Source organism: Anastrepha ludens, chromosome 3 (assembly GCF_028408465.1).
Source record: "Anastrepha ludens isolate Willacy chromosome 3, idAnaLude1.1, whole genome shotgun sequence".
Classification (NCBI taxonomy): Eukaryota; Metazoa; Arthropoda; class Insecta; order Diptera; family Tephritidae; genus Anastrepha; species Anastrepha ludens.
Window position 1 is genome coordinate 123332105 of NC_071499.1, and position 17131 is coordinate 123349235.

The 17131-nt window shown below is 36.1% G+C and overlaps 1 protein-coding gene across 4 annotated transcripts in view; it reads left to right on the forward strand.

The window, feature by feature from the left end:
- LOC128858989 (uncharacterized) overlaps positions 1 to 17131 on the forward strand; it is a 325060-nt gene that overhangs the window by 222542 nt on the left and 85387 nt on the right. For all 4 annotated transcript variants that reach the window (XM_054095626.1, XM_054095624.1, XM_054095623.1 and 1 more), the window contains one exon: positions 7655 to 7747. In XM_054095626.1, coding sequence (XP_053951601.1) covers positions 7655 to 7747 — 93 coding nt within the window. The remainder of the gene's footprint in view (positions 1 to 7654; positions 7748 to 17131) is intronic.

A 17131-nucleotide genomic window follows, 5' to 3' on the forward strand; every position in this document is an offset into this window, starting at 1 on the left:
TTCGGTTTTTTGTAGTATTTTTTTTCTTTTTTGTATTTTACAACTTATTTTATTGCTATGTGTCTGAACTTATCAATCTGTCATATATGCACGTTTTTTATGCCTTAAAGTTTTCTCATTTTGCGTACATAGCAGCAGAAACTGATTTGTTTTTCATTTAGCAGATTCGGGTCATGTTCGTGCACCCTCGGATAGCCTACATTTATTCAGCTATCAACCCTCCGTTGGGCACCTTTTTTAAAACCTTTGGTCGGGCACTCGGGTCTGGCCTCTTTTCGTTCTATTCGAGGACCCTCTTTAAAAGGTTAAATCCATAAATCGAGAGAAAATTAAATTTTAAGAAGCTACCTGGAAGCTCACAACGTTAACTATAATAGAAATATGTTCAAATCACGTCTAGCCAGACTTGGGTGCCCAACGGAGGGTTAAATTAGTATACTGCCTAAAACTGTGCAACTTTTCTGACATTTTGTATTTTTCTCTCGTATCTCTTTTCCCTGATTTGTTTGCCATGTCTAATGAAAAAGTTTGCGCTTCTCAAAGAAAAGTCATTCCCCCAAAAGCATGCTATTTAACGAAAAGTATTTAGCTTGCAAGTATGCAAGTACGTAATCTAGAGTCAAACTGGTTGCACTTGTATAAAGCATTTCAAAACACAAAAACAAAAATCAAAAAACAAAGAAAATACAATATATACTGTCAGCCAGTTTTTCCAAACAACGCCTAAAATTATGCTTTTCGATTTAGTTATATTGAATTAAAAATATTTTTTTGCTCATTTGAATTTTTCACTTGCTGCAGAACGACGGTAACTTATTAAATTATTACTTATTTTCGCTATACGCACGCTTTTTATGCCTTTGCGCCTAAAAGTTTACTTGCGATTTGCACTGTATGTATCCGAATTTGCGGTCGCTTAGCTCTTCCACTTTTCTTACTTACAACGTTTATTTATCACAATTCGATTATATTCAGCGAAGAAAAGTATGCACCAATTATTGAGAAACTTCTGAATTACTAAAAATACGCAGTTTCTGAAGCATCCCTAGCCTCTGCCATTTAAATACGACTAATTTATGCACATAACTTGAGTTACTAATATAGTTTACGTATTATAGAAAATGTACGCCTAAAAGCAGGTATATGTAAATTCAAAAAGCTATTGCATTACTTGCTGCTGAAACAAATTTTGCCTTGAGTTATGCTGAACTGTTCGCATAAATATTTATTAAATAATCAAAAGTCGCACACGAATTTATTTGCACCTCTTTGTTTCCACGTTTATGCGTCGAAGTCGCTAGCTTGCGAAAAAGTAATTATCTTGAAAGCGTAGTTCTTCAAACCGAAACTAACTCCCTACACTTTCGACATAATTATATTGCATACTGCCCGAAAGTAGCGAGAATAGTAAAGTGAAATGAGAAAGTATTTTTCAATAGGAAGAACTCAATTAAAACTTTTCGTTTGGCATTTGCCCAACATACGTGCAACACTGTCACCTAAAAGTATGCAGTAAAGAGATTGGAATTTTATCGGAAATATTTGCAAAAGACAGTTAAATTTTCTTACAACTTTATATAAACAGTTAGCACTGCAATTATAAATTATCTGCTACTGTACGCCGCAAAGTATGCCATGGCAAATTTTAATTTAAGCGAAAATTTGAAATGTATGCGTGTTACGGATTTTTAACGACTGTCGGGACTTAATTTGGTATGGGTGTTTAGCTATTCAATTTCCTGTGCAAGCAAGAGCTTTAATTATTATTTTTTTTATGATTACCGTTGCATGTTTATTAAAATTTGTCTTATATTTACTGTGACTACATTCTATCAGACATTTTTTTTCTTTTCGAACGCGCCAAGAAGTATGCATCTCAATTTTAATAAGCGCACAAGAATGGCAAAAACTCAATTGCAAGCTTTCCGTTTCAGATATTTTCTAACGTCTAACTGCGCTGCATCGCAAAGCACCTAAAAATATGCACCAAAATTTATTTAACACTAAAACCCCAAAATATGGTTGGTAGTTACCGACAATGCACGATTTGTGGCTGCAAACCTACACAAAACCACTTTTAGATTGCACGAAACTTTTCAATACATTTGTTTGTATGTGAGCTAGCTAGTGAGCGAGCGAGTTTATAAAGTGTAACAACACCAACAAGCCCGAAAGTATGTATGCTACGCGCACACAACTTTTCCCATCATGCCATTGCGAAACTAAGTAAAATTTAATTTTCCACGTACTTTTGCCGGAATACAACGAGACGGGTGGGCGCAGCAGTCGAACCATTAAAGGCGGCAGAAACTGTTTGTTTGTTGTTTGTTTTGGTTAGAAAAGTCGTCAGAAAATATGCTGCTTATTGAAAAGTTTGCGTTAAGCACTGAGCGGTAAAAAAAGGGAAGGGAAGGAAGAATGAAACGGAAAAACGAGGCGAGAATGAAAATAGGAGGGCAGGTTACAAGGGAAGCTTGAGCAATTAGGGCAAGGGAATGCGAATGGTGCGGATGAAGATTGAGCATAAGTAGGTCACGAAGTGTGGAAATGTAAGAATGGCAGTAAACACGGGACAAAGGCACAATAAAGGGATTATAAGCTGAAAGTTTCAGAAACATTGCAATGAACTAAACAGTCTATTCAACAAGTGCTGTGACACATGCGGTTGTAAAAATAAGGGTGGGAAAAAAGTTTTCGAAAATTATATTTTTCACTTATTCTTTCAATTACTTTCGCGGCCATGTTAAAGTAACTGAAACTGCAGGTGAATGGCAGGTATTGTATTGCATACCGGCAGGGGTACACACGATTTTCGGCAAAACAAAAGCTTGCTTACTACATATTGTATACCCCACCGAGTTGGTAACAAACTTTCGATGGTATGCCATTGACGCCACCCAAACCTCAAAGAAAGTTACGCATACGCGTATGAGAATTCAATTTCGTCAAGCAACTTGGCACGGACTGGGTGCAAGCAATTGAAACAACAATAAATTTTCCAATAACGGCAACAATATTGTTAGGTAATCAATTAAATTCGTGAATTTACAGCACCTACTCGTCGCACTGCGCGTCCTTGGCGCGTCACCAGCAACATTTGCGAAACCACTCATACTTACGCACGTACGCAATCAGCACAAGAATAACTTAATTACATAGCGATTGAAATTAGCAATCTGGCGCCTGGCGCTCCAACCACGCTACCAAACCACAAATGCCCAAACCCCAGCCGCTACCACCTGAAAATATAACTCATCTTGTGTTTTATTACTGCCAGCGTGCCGTGATGAAATTTATGAGCAGCACAACCACAACAAAAGCGATTAGCAGTTACCACCATACCTGGCACAACTACAGCAGCCGTCCATGCCTTCGCATGGAATTCGCTTTCCCTCCAAATATTCACCCGTATTTTTTGTGAATTCGCGCCTCATAGGTCAACACAATCGACGGTTGATACAGCTAAATTAATTAAAGACCTTTTATACGCAATTCAACATATTCATTGCATATTTTTCGGCTTTATAATGCACATGCTTCTGAAATGTATGATTATGTAGACATTCACACAAAAACTTGCCTAGCTGGGCTGCTCAGGGAAAAGCAAATCTACAGCGATATTAATAATAAATTAGTTTTATTATAACAGTAGGTAAAGGTATAATTGCAGGCGCATGCACGCACGTAGCACGCCAATTAACGTTGTGGTAATGTGTAATTAGCGTGTGATCACTAACATTGTCGAATACATATTAAAACAATTTGTAGTGAGTTAATGGGTTAGTGCAGTGCATGGGTTAGTGCAATGAATAACGCTAAATAGAAAATGTTGCATAACTTTAGGAGTGGCGATGCCAGTCATTTACGGTGCTTAATGCTAGAAAAACTAAAGCCTAGAAGCACTTCTCATAATACAGGGTTTTTTTATAAGAGGTGTTATTTTGATATTTAAAGAAAAATGCTATTTTTTAATATAAATGTTAGGATGTTTATTTCATTATAAAGAGGAAGGTATGCCGTTAATAGTGGAAAATAACATGGGGCAAACGGCAATATCCTTTTCATGAAACTTTCCATAACCGAATTGCGAAGTAGCTGCCCTAACTCCTTGATAGCCTCACGAATTTCATCTTTGAGGTCTTGAATCGACCCTGGACTGTTGGCGTAGACTTTCTCTTTCACGTGGTCCAAAGAAAAAAGTCACAAGGTGTTAAGTCACAAGATCTCGGTGGCCAATTATGATCACCTCCTCGAGAGATAATACGGTCCGGAAACTTTTCCCGTAAATATCAATGGTTTCGTTGCTAGTGTGGCACGTAGCGCCGTCTTGTTGAAAACAAACATTGTCCAGATCAATACCATCCAACTCCGGCCATAAGAAATCGTTAATTATCTCTCGATAACGCAATCCATTCATCTGTAACACCTGTTATTGGAAAACCCTTTACTATCAAATATTAAAAGAATTCAACATTTATTTCGTGTTTTTAGGGGTAAACCTATGAAATTTGGAAAAGGTAGTGCAAAGTTTGCAGCTAATACTATAAAAAGCACAAATCAGAAGCACTTCACATAATACTGTCAAATCCTAAAAGATTTAATAATTTGTTGCGTGCTTTTAGGCGTAAAACTATAAAATTTAGAAGATATTATGGAAAATTTTAAGCTATGGTAGGTAGTAAACTTAGGGGAAAGTACACATAAATAGGCACATGATTTTCTAGGCTTTATGTTGGGTAAGTGGTTTTTTACAAAAATATTTTTTTCCTGAAGTGTGAAAATTTTATAATTTAAAATTTGCAGATTTGTGTCACAATAACTCTCATCAGCTATGCAATTGCAATACTTGAGCTATAAAATACACAAATTTTATTTTTTCATAGAATGCTTTCAGGGTAATAAACATTTCACAACAACATATGTGTGTTGAAAATGAATTTCTAAATGTTAGCATTCGCACTAGTCATTCAAGTGTTAAATACACAGAATTTTCAAATATATATGTAGTATACTGTAAAATGCAGCATAAACTTATATTTTAAAAGGGATACCAAATAAAATAAAATTCCAAAATGTTGAAGAACTCGCTGATCAATGTAGTTAATATGTATTGTTTGCTTCAAAAATAAATTTAAAACGGAAAATGTTGCATAATATCAGGAGTTTAAAACTAATTTCTAAACAAACAAATTTCAATTTTCAATATTTTAGTATCAACATAAGAAATATTAACATTCGCACTAATATTAATCAATTAACATTTTCTATAATGTGATGCATACTTTTGGGTGCAGCATTTATATATGTTTTAAAAGCGATGTCAATCAAAAAATGTGCAAAATTATAACGTAGTCGCTGATCTTTGTTGACAATATATATTATTTGTTGGAAGAATAAATCTAAAAGTGCAAAATGTTGCATATTTTTCGGTGCAAAAAATGCGTAGATTTGAAATACGATATTAAGTATGTGCATAAGGGGAAAAGTAGTTTCAAACAGCCTACGGCGGTAAATTTAAGTAGTTTAAAAATAGACATCAGAGAATGGGTTAAGAAAAAATATAATCTATCTACAGGCGTGCGCAATATAAATTATTCTCTTACTCGGAATAACTTAGTGGCCCAAAAATCGAATGCAACAAGCTATATAAAGGCTTAAAATACTAATCAATGTAGCATACTTTTAAGGGCTCACTGTATATTTCAGTAGAGGGAAATTCAAATATACACTGCAATTCATTCAATGAAAAATAAATAAATAAATTCACATGCAAGCAAGTAAAAAATAGAAAATTATGTGCAAGTTTGCTGCATATTATGATATAAGGCGCTTACACATTTTATGCAAACTTAAAAATATAAAATTTTAAAAGCACAAAAATGTTATGTGAAAGCGCTAGTTATAGCTTTGTTTTTGTACCAGTGCAAAAAAAAAACTTAAGGTAGTAAGTAAACACTTCAAAAAGGCAGGCCATACTTTTAGGCGCATAGCACGGATTTTTTAATAATTTAAAAGTGAGCCGAGTATCTACAAACTACATTCAGGTCAGTAAAAATTTGTTTTTAAGAAGAAACTCAAGTCTTACTTTAGCAAAAGTACGGCTTGCCATTAAGTAAACATTTTAAATCGTGTCAAGCATACTTTTGGGCGCATAGCATGCTTGTTTTAATAAAATTGAAATTAAACAGAATATCAAGAAACTACAACTTAGGTATGTCTAATGTCAAGGTTAGTAGAAACTTGTTTTTAATAAAAAATTAGCGTCTGGCCTTAGCATAGATACGCCTAGAAGTGTGCTACCCAAAAACAGAGAACTCCAAATATAATATACTTTTTTCTTAAAAGTGACCAAAATTTATAGTTACGCCAGTAAAACTAACTTACAGTTGGTCATTTAGTACACATTTGTAAACATAACAAGAACACTTTTGGGCGCACAGCATGATTTTTTCTTAATAATATTTAAATTAAACAGAATATTAACAAACTACAACTTGAATATTTTTTATATCATGGTTACTGGAAATCATTTTTAATAAAAAAGTTCAACTTCAACCTCAGCATAATTACGCCTAAAAGTGTGCTACCGAAACATAGAATTCCAAAAGGAATAATATACATGTTTTGTAGGCGTGACGCGTCTTCATTTGAGCTACTGCCACTTTATTCATTAACTCAACATGCTGCAACGCTCACGTCGTAACGCCTTAAAGCATGCTTCCGAAGCTTAGAACTTCGTTAGGAATAATATAGGTTTTGTTTTCTTCAATGGAGTGTCACTTCCTCATTTATTCTACAATAATATCACTATATTGATCCACTCAACTTGCTCCAACGCCTAAACCGTAGTATATGTACGCCTAAGAGTATGCTACCGAAGCATAGAACTTCGGTAGAAATAATATAGTTTTTTCCCAATGGGGTCGCATCTCAATTCAGCTAATATCACTTTATTCAATAACTCAAGATGCTGCAAGACGTAAAATTTACATGAATGCTCCCAAAAGTATGCTATCAAAGCATAGAATTTCGCTAGGATTAATATAAACATCTTTTTTTATTTTCATGGAGCATCGCTTCTTCATTTAATATCTCACTTGCAACAACTAATACGAACCTGCTGTAATGCCTAAAAATTTACCACGAAACATTTTGGCTAATCAATATATTGTTTTATAAAAGTTACACTGAACGAAAGTGTATTCCCACAATTATTCTGATTGGTAGCGCAAGATGAGCCATACTTTTATGAGATAATGCAAATATAAAAATGATTTGTTTTGTAGCTTGTTTTTATAAGAAATGTTGAATGATATTGTTGCTTAAAAGACTATGGCATATTTTTTTTGGCGCACATATTATTTGGCGCCAAAGCTAAATACGAACACATTGTTTTTTTTTCTTGTTTTTTTTTGTGTTCGGTTTTCTTCTTCTTTTTTTTATTTTTTTTTTTTTTATAAGAAATGTCGAAAAACCTATGGCATATTTTGGGGCGTAACTGAAACATTTCATATTCTAAAGAAAATTTGTTTCCGGTATTCAGGCGGTGCTCAAAACAGAATTTCTGTTTTTTTTTAATGTATTTTGCAATCTTTTTACTAAAGTATTATTTTTCTAATTTACCACAACTTTTCTTTCTTTTCCACACCAACAGGTTATATCACTCGAGGGCTGGACCGATATTATGTACTACGTACAGGATGCGCACAGCTTTTGGGATTGGATATATTTCGTGCTATTAATTGTGGTAAGTAAGCAACGTAAATGAAATAATTGGTTTTTTCAAAGCAATAAGGCAGTAAAATAAAAAACTCAGCTACCAGGTTTGCCTACATTTAGGCGCTTGCTTTGACTTCAAATACTTTTTTCCTCTTATTAAACTTATTTAGCGGCCGCCGTAGCCGAATGGGTTGGTGCGTGATTACCATTCGGAATTCACAGATGGAACGTTGGTTCGAATCTCGGTTAAACCAAAATTAATAAAAACATTTTTCTAATTGCGGTCGCACCTCGGCAGGCAATGGCAAACCTCCGAGTGTATTTCTGCCATGAAAAATCTCCTCATAAAAATATCTGCCGTTCGTAGTCGGCTTGAAACTGTAGGTCCCTCCATTTGTGAAGCAACATCAAGACCACAAATAGGAGGAGGAGCTCGGCCAAACACCCAAAAAGGGTGTACGCGCCAATTATAATATAATATATATAAACTTATTTTTAGCAAGGAACACATACTGGATGCGTAGAAACCGTACGCTACTATTTTTCATTGAATAGGTCGCATAGCCCCTCAGCATTTCATCGCATTTTATTTCAATTGAGCTAAATGCTTATGAAAGAGACCACAAAAACGTGAATTTATTTTATTTCAGTTAATTTTTCTTTTTTCGCTTTTATTGCGCCTTTTTGTGGAATAAGTACACATACATATACCGGTAGAACCACCCTCTCTAGCGCATTTGAACGCAATAAAAAAGGAGTAGGAAAAAGGTGGCAAAAAAATCAATTTACGCATAGTTTAGCTAAGGGACTACAAGTGGTCCCAGAGCGCTTTCAGCACTAAGCAAGGCCAAATGGCCTAACATAAGTAACCTTACATGAATTCCCACAAAAACGTGTTTCCGGTGTATGTATGCATGCGCGTGCTAGCTAACAGAGCGTAGAGATTTACTGATATGGCGCTCAGCACTGCTCGCCAGACATTGAAAAAGTGGTTCACAAGCAAAGCAGGCATAGGCTTACATGTATTTGCACAAAAACTGAACTAACCAGCTAAGATGAAGAAAGCAAAGGCTTTTTTGAACTAAACTCAGAAATTTTACCTTTGTTTTTTCGCTGACTGCCCTCTCATTGTGCTTTATCCTGACTTTCAAGCGCCTAAAATGTGTTCGACCGAAGGCGCGCATTTGAAACGGTTCGTTCTTCTTTTTGAGCTACACAGCCTCATTTTCCGTCAATCAAATAGTCGACGGAGTCTGTGAGTCAGCAAACAAACAACGCCTAAATGTATGCTAAATAAAATGCTTCGCGCACACACGGTTAAGAGGCAAGAAAGGAGGGCCAGCAGCAAATCAAGCGTAAAAATTTAATATTTCATGTGCATGAAAATGCTTAGAATGATTAGACGCCCAACCGAAACACCAAAAACATAAAACAAAAAAGAAACGGCAGCTGAAAAAGATGAATATTCTTTTTGGTGCTCCACGCTCATCTGGCGAGTTAAGCAATAAGCGCTTGCTGTAGCCTGGACTTCCTTCCCTGTAACTGTTTTTTTTTAAATACCCAATTTGGCGCTACCTTTGGACGCTGTAGGCGAAATGTGTGTGTGCACTCAAACCTTTTTTCTTAATGGCCCTCTTTCCTCTTCTCATGCCCCGTTTCTATTTCGCTGGTGTTCACTCAAATGCCGACTAAGCGCTTTCTGTGCGCTGATTTATTGATATTCAATATTTCCGCTTAGATTTCAATTGATTTTTAACATTTCACTTGACTACTTCTTGGTGTTCCCAAAAGGCATTCAATTTAGCTTATGCGTAGCATACTTTTTGTTGCTGTATTATTACAGATTTTTTACCTACGCAATAACAGTATTTTGAGCATATTCAGCAAATATTTACAGGAAATGAGCAGGAAAAGAAAAATCGTGTACGCCGGCAGCAAACAGTGAATTTTATCAACCAATTAGTAAGTGCTGTCGTGTGTGCCGTTCATGCCTAAAAGTATGTTGGCATATTTTTTATATTTACACGTGTGAGGTACGCTAAGAAGAGTATTTTCAGGATACTCGGCAAGGAATTGTATTTGAACAAAAAATGCTAACGTCATTGAAAACGAAGTTCCTGCTTCACATTTAACGGAATTTTATTTTAAATTTTTTTTTTTTTGGGAATCATGCGCCTCAAAGGATGCCAAATCAATTTAAACATTAATATAATTGCAATTAAATCAAATTTTTGGTAAGAATAAGGAAATAAAAAAGCTCTTTGGATGTTCTCTCAGTCGTGTTACGCCTTAGCCAATGTGACCTAAAAATATAGCATACTTTTAAGAGATACAGTGAAACAAGAAGGCTGAGAAAGAAAGCACAAATAGAAATTTTTAGAAATAAAAAAAAATAAAAAACAACAAATCCCTCTTTAATACGCACGCTTGCCTATCGCCATTAAGGGCAATAGAACTACGTACGAGAAGATCTACTTCTAGAAGTACCAGGAGACCTATTTCTAGGCGTATCATATACATATTTATAGATTTCTGAATAAAAAATGCTGCGACCAACTATAAGTGAAAATAAAAAATTGGAAAAAAAACTGCATTTAACAGGTCTGAGTAGCGTACCACATTGGAAGCCTATTTTTAGACGGTCAACCCCATTATTTTCTAATTCCTAAATAGCATAAGCCGCGAATAACTCGCATACTTATGCACATGCAAATTTATGTTCATTTTTGTATGCTACGCAATTTGAATAATTGCCTAAAAGTATGCAAATAGGTGAACGTGCTAAATTAAATAATGATTAATGTGACTCTGCTGCTCTGTTAGTACAGAGACATTCACAAACAAAAATAAAAAATGCATTTGCTTGGACAGCTAATTGATTTCTAACACGCTGAGAAATGTGTGGCACATGTAACATACTTTAAGGAGCGTAAAACATTTTATTGACAGCTCGGTGGAAAGTATGAAAAATTATGTTACGTGACAAGCAAAACAATTTAAGCAATGAAATCCCCAAGAAATGTATGAATAAGCGCAAGAGCGCCTAAAAATATTCGACGCATATTAATGTAACTCACACCTAAGTACTTTGTAAAGCATCAAAGTAAATTTAAATTCACTTAAAATTTGCATACAATGTGTGACCGTCAAATAGAATACCTGGAATGTTGTAAAACAGCGCTGCGCCTAAAAATATACCGCGCTTTCAGTTACAAGATAACCAATTTGGGCAAAATATTCAGCTGATGTATATGCGTTTGCTTCGACATTTGTGGTACATGTAACATACACAAATGTTGATTGACAAATTTATAACAAATAGAGGCTTTCCAACTTACGATTAAAAATGAAAACCAACGAAATTTTTGCTGAAAAATTAAAACATATTTACGAATAATTACCCGGGCGCCTATAAATATGCTACGCATTGTCGCTGAGGTCATTTGCAAGTCACCGAAACACTCTTACTCTGGTTTAAATTTTCATATGAAGCACTCACTATGCAAAGCTGCGGAGAGGCACTACTCCTAAAATTTTACCACATTTTAAATTGTAAGGTAACTAGTTAAAACAACTTATTCATCTGCAGTAAACTATAGGGAATACAAAGCCAATGGTCAACAGCAAGTAGATTTACTGCGCCGGTTAATTTAATTGCAAAATGCCGAGAGTGGAGTGGCAAATGTAGCATACTTTAAGGAGCGCAAAAATTTCGACTTGCGCTTATACAGGTTATAAATGAATAGTGAGTAATTATTGCAGACATTTTACAAAGAATCTGCAAATAAGCACATTAATGCCCAAAAATATGCAATGAATTTTAATATTTTGCGCAGACAAGGGCAATTTACATATACAGTAGGTTCTGTTTTTATGCGGCTTTTTTATGCGGTTTTGAAATAGTGCGGTTTTTTTTTAAATTACAAAATGCATTGTAATCGGGAATTGTACATATAAACAAGATTCTAAACCAGCTAAGCAAAAACTCATCACAGATTACATCAGAAATGCTAACCCTACAAGTATGGAACCGCCTGCATAACTATCTAGATCAGACGTGTACATTTCCTAAAGTGACGAAAGTGATTTTACGCCAAATCCTAAACGAACGCGCAACATGTGGGTATTGTCTGATTCTATTTCTGACTTAAATTTATTTCTGGATTCTGACGTTTCTTAAATAAAGATATAATTTTCAAAAATACAATATTTTGTTTATCCGATTTTATTTAATTATTTCAGATTCATGCGGTCTATGGAACGTATCTATAGTTATAATATGGGACTAGTGCCCTTTTTTATGCGATTTTATTACATTATTTCAGATTTGTGCGGTTTTAGCATTTGAAACGTATCTATAGTTTTACTATAGAACTAGTAGCTTTTTTTATGCTGTTTTTTTTATGCTGTTTCTTGCGAAACGTATCTACCGCATAAAAACAGAACCTACTGTATTATTTTTGCCGAGCCAGGGAGTCTCTTGAGCGCATAAAAACGTAAGCCGCCTAAAAATATACTGCATTTTGAGTAGTAAAACTCCTTAATTGAGCAAAATTGTCAGCTGAAGCGAGTTGTAGGGAATATGCAAGACAAGATCTCTCAGATAGATTTAATAGAGATGACTCACTTTGGGAATATATTTCAAAAATTACTCGAATATGTGTAAATGCTCGTATATGCTCAGAAAAAATCTCTTAAAAGTCACACCTTTAATATCCGTTTAAGAGCATTCAACTAAAATGCACTACACAAAATTCACAAAACGCACATATTTCTACATAAAAGAACACATCCAAGTGAATTCATGAGAGTATAAGCACGCAGCTGTACAGGTGTATGTAGTTGTATATCCACATTTATTTACCTTTACACCACTTGTGCGCCACAAACCAAAATTTTTATATACACACCCATGAATGTACGCCTGTGTGTGGCCATAGGTAAACCCAGAAAATGTTCAAGTGTACGACAACAAGTACTTGTTTAGGGATAACAAATTAAATTTAGTTGTTGCCACAGAACATGAGAACTGAAAATAAATGACAGCCCCAATGTATGATGCCAACAAAGCAAACAAAGCAAACAAAAACTAAAGAAAGGCAAGCCGAAATTCTCCTCAGTGTATGTGGAGCAAGTCTGATAATGATGGAGAGATTTGTAAGGAGTGAAACACAAATAAAACAATTCTTAAATCCCAGTATTTAAAGGCTAATTTAGGATTCAAGCAGCTTATTCCTATGAGTAGCTCGAATGGGCTATAGCGAAGAAAGGCACTTCAATAGTAACTGGCTATTCATAAATTCGATTAGCAAAACTAACCGAAAGAAAATTCTCAAATATAAACCCTTAAATAATGCAAAAGTCATCATGAGATCAATTTCGTGACAAACTAGTTATGGTATCTTGAGGAAGACTTAACTTGAGTTCTCATGATGGTGTAATGGAGGTGTGGTCTGACTGGCACAGCTCAGACACATTTAGCACAAAAGATGTCATTTTGGTACACAAGTTGTAGAGCCACTGCAGTTTCTCTCGAGTAAGCCATTCTATGTTGCAGAGCACCAAAATTTGCGCACCCACACAGATAGTGAATGACGGTCTCCGTAGATTATTTTTGATTGCTTTTATATCTATCCTTGTACGGCCATCCCATCTTCCTCGCTTGGCCCCCGAAAGTCGCGTGGCCGGTTATTGTTGACGTAATTCTGAATATGTCTGCTCCTGTCTCTCTTAACAACTCCTCAAGTATGGATTTGTTGAAATTGCGCCACGTTTGTTTAGTTATTTTGGATATCCCTGTTAGTCAATTTGCCAAAGGCCTGCTTTTGAATAGCGGGAAGATCTCTCTTATGCGGTTGCCTTGGGGACAGCCTGTTTCTATCGCTTCGGATTCGTTATAGGATAGCACGTGCCTTGCCAGTTCATCAGCTTTCTCATTTCGTTCTATGTTCTATGTCTGTCGGGCGCGCTAAAGTACTAAGTTCTTCATTCCATTGTCAGACGATTACCACCCACCACACACAGCTCAGTCACATGAAAAAAACAAAAATAGTAGGGCACCCAAAACCACACGTGTGTCAACACGGCAACTTGTGGTTTGTTGCTTAAAAATCACCAAAGAGAAGTGCACATACATACAAACGAACTTCGATGTGGGTGAGCGGGTAAAATGTACAAAAATTTTCCACGACTAAGTTAGATTTTTCTTTTTGCACTTTTATACTTCTCCACTTACTTTGTTGTTGCTTTCCACGTCTCGTTTGGCCTCAAACTGTCATAATCTGACTAAGTTGCCACTTGCACAAACGCAACAGGGTAAAAACCACCGTTTTATATTCAAACTCGACCGCGCCGGTGCTTGCACCTTGAAGTATGCTGCTTTGTCTGTGTCTTGTGGTTGCCTCCACAACGTCTGCGACTGACAATGTGACAGCTACAGGCAGAACTAATATTTCTCAACTTTTTTATAATATACAATATAATTTTTTTTCATAATTTTCGCTCAAAACTTCACTTTCTTAAGAGCGTCTCACTTATGCTTTTGTCGCTTTTTGTAGCAGCAGCTGCTTTTGCTGAATTTTCATTTCAAACTTGTTCGCTTTTCGCCAAAGTGCCACGACAGCACATATGCTTGTGTTAGTGTGAATTTAGTTGTTCTTCTGAATTTTTTTATTTTATATGATTTGTTTTATTTGTTGTTGATTTTCCGCTGTGTATTTTTTGCATCCTCTTGTATGTTCTCAAATAGAGCGAACCAGCTGAGCTCACTCACCAATTCTGCTGTGTTCTGGAGATCCAATAACAGCTGCAGGTGCAAACCCCAAATTTATTAAGCTTTTCCGAAAAGCAACGCAAGTACAGCTCTCGACTGCCCACCACCTCCATTTATGCGCTTTAAAGGCATATCTCTTGCTGGCAGTTACCCTCATTGTGACAGCCAAGGCAAAAACGAGGCAGAGCAAGCAAAATTTTTGCTCCAAAGAAGAAACACCAACTGCAAACGAAACTGTTTGAATTGAGCTACTGCAAAAGCGCAAGCAAGCGCTGTCCCCTCCATTCTTCTTTTTTTACCACGTAGCGTGGCAATCTAGAGGGTCTACGCGGTCCTCTTTTTTTGTTGAATTTTAAGTTTAATATACTGATAGATTAAGGCTGAAGAAGAGCATACTGGAGCGAGAACATTTGGTGCAGGATGCCATAAAGTAATGTCGGGAGATGGCAAGAATATCCAGCCTAAGGCTGCAGCGAAATCTGAAAATAGTCACACACCCAACCATCTTCCAGATAGAACTTTTCGCAATCGAAATCGAATGTGCTCATATCACAGATAGACACCAATGGAGTATCGGATAGTTTGGTATGACAGAGCTTACCTTCAACACCTCAGACTCAAAATATCCGAGCTTGTGAAAGACTGCAAAACTCTTCTGAACTAAATGGAAACCCATATAAAATAATAACGTAGTAGATTCCGGAGCATGAATGACCTGAGGATTTTCTGCAGAGAATTCATGGATTAAATATAGCACAGAGCCACTAAGAAAATGAGAGAGATCTCAGTTACTCGCCCGCCGGTATAAGTTAAAGCGATAAAAGGGATTGAAGAGGTGTTTGGTTAAGTAAATTCTATGAAATGATTTGGGCTGGATGAGTTTGGCAAGTTCAAAGGAAAAGTTTAAACAAAGAGGTGCGTGGCTCCTCCTTGGAGTATTTCTGCGCGTCTTCTAAAACTTAGGCAGAAGAATCTAAGAGGGCTTACTGACTACCTGATAGATCACCGTTGGATAGGACTGCAAATTTTATAGTTGTGTGGGGTTGGCAAGTTCAACAAAAAAAGGCAATGAAATAGATTCCTTTCTCCTTCCCAGAGGGAGAGATGGAATTTTGCTGCTTCGTTTCTCTTTTTCAGAAGGTCTCGAAAGGTTTCTAAGCACTCTTTAAAACGTACTCGACCCATTACTTCGTTTCCCCTTTTCAAAGGGTCTCGCAAGGTCTTTGAGCGATCTCTAGAACTTTCTCAAGCGATTACTTCGTTTCTTCTTCTCAGAGGGTATCTCAAGTTCTTTGAACGATCTCTAGAACTTACTCGCGCAACCCACAAAGTCTAGAGAAAAAACAGAACACATTCTGAAGTGATGCTTCATAATTTTTGGAGCGCAAAGTAAGGGATACAAAACCTTTCTTTTTAAGAGTTCACACCCTTCTTTTTAAGGGTCAACACAAAGCATTTGCTTAGGACACAGTGCATGTATTGCGTGCATAATAATAATAAAAGGTCGAGTATAATTTAAATGCAAGATTAGAGCACAGAATGTCGAAGAAGGAACGACGGCTGGGAAGTACCGGTCTGCTAGTCCGAGAACTAATTGAACTATACAATCAAGTTTCAAGCGAAATCAAGCTTCAATGAAACTCGGACACTCTCTACAACAGAAAGCAGTTTTCGAAAAGGGTTCCGATATATGGCGCTGCATGCGTTTCATGCGAGCTTGCGGATTGTAGGTTGTTCTAACCACAAAGATTTAATTTTAATGAAGAGCATCTAGTGCCCTGTAATCCAGTCTAACGCCTCTTAACTGCTAGCAACACTAGTAAAAGCGTTCGCTTTTTGAAATTTGTCTGCCACTCACAATAATTCCCTGCGTCTCGTACTGCATGCCTTTGTCAACCATTTCCCATCTGCTCCTCCTTCCAAAACCGCAACTCATTTTCCTCTCCCTTTCGCATTCAGTTTTTTTTTTGTTTTTTGTATCTGCATAATTCAATTTCATCTCGCGCAAGATACTCTGAAATATTTCTACTGCCATCTCTTTACTTAACGAATTTTTATGCTTGTTCTTGCTGCGTTTTAGCAACTTTTTGGTAATTTTATTATTTTTTATTAAATTTACGTTCGTTGTTGTTTTCTTTGTCGCTGTTGGTTTTTACTGTTTTTTTATCAAAGCGAGTCAGAAAAGTTCTTGCGGTTGTCACTTAGCCACTCCGGTGCTGATTTCAAATATCTTATCGGCAAATGCGCCCCAAAGTAGGCTTTTAGAACGTGCTTTTGATAGAGAAGGGGATAGAAATTATCAAACCTTATTTGGAGTATGTAAAACATTGTGTCGTATACATATTTGAATCAGTGTATGTATGTACGTGTTGCGGAAAAAGTTGGATTGGATAATTATACAGCATAAGTTAATATAACAGCTGGTGTTCCCTAAAATTTTTGAAGAAATTTACGGAACTTTGAATATAAACAATTTTCTTAATTTTATGTATAACTAGCGTACCCTCGCCCGCTTCGCTAGACGATAAATTCAATGATTTGCTGAAAGAGAATAAAATTAATACGAAACAAAGCAAATTCTTTACAATTTCATTCGAACTTTATTGTAACACTTTTTGGTAGACAACGTTTTTGGTTTTT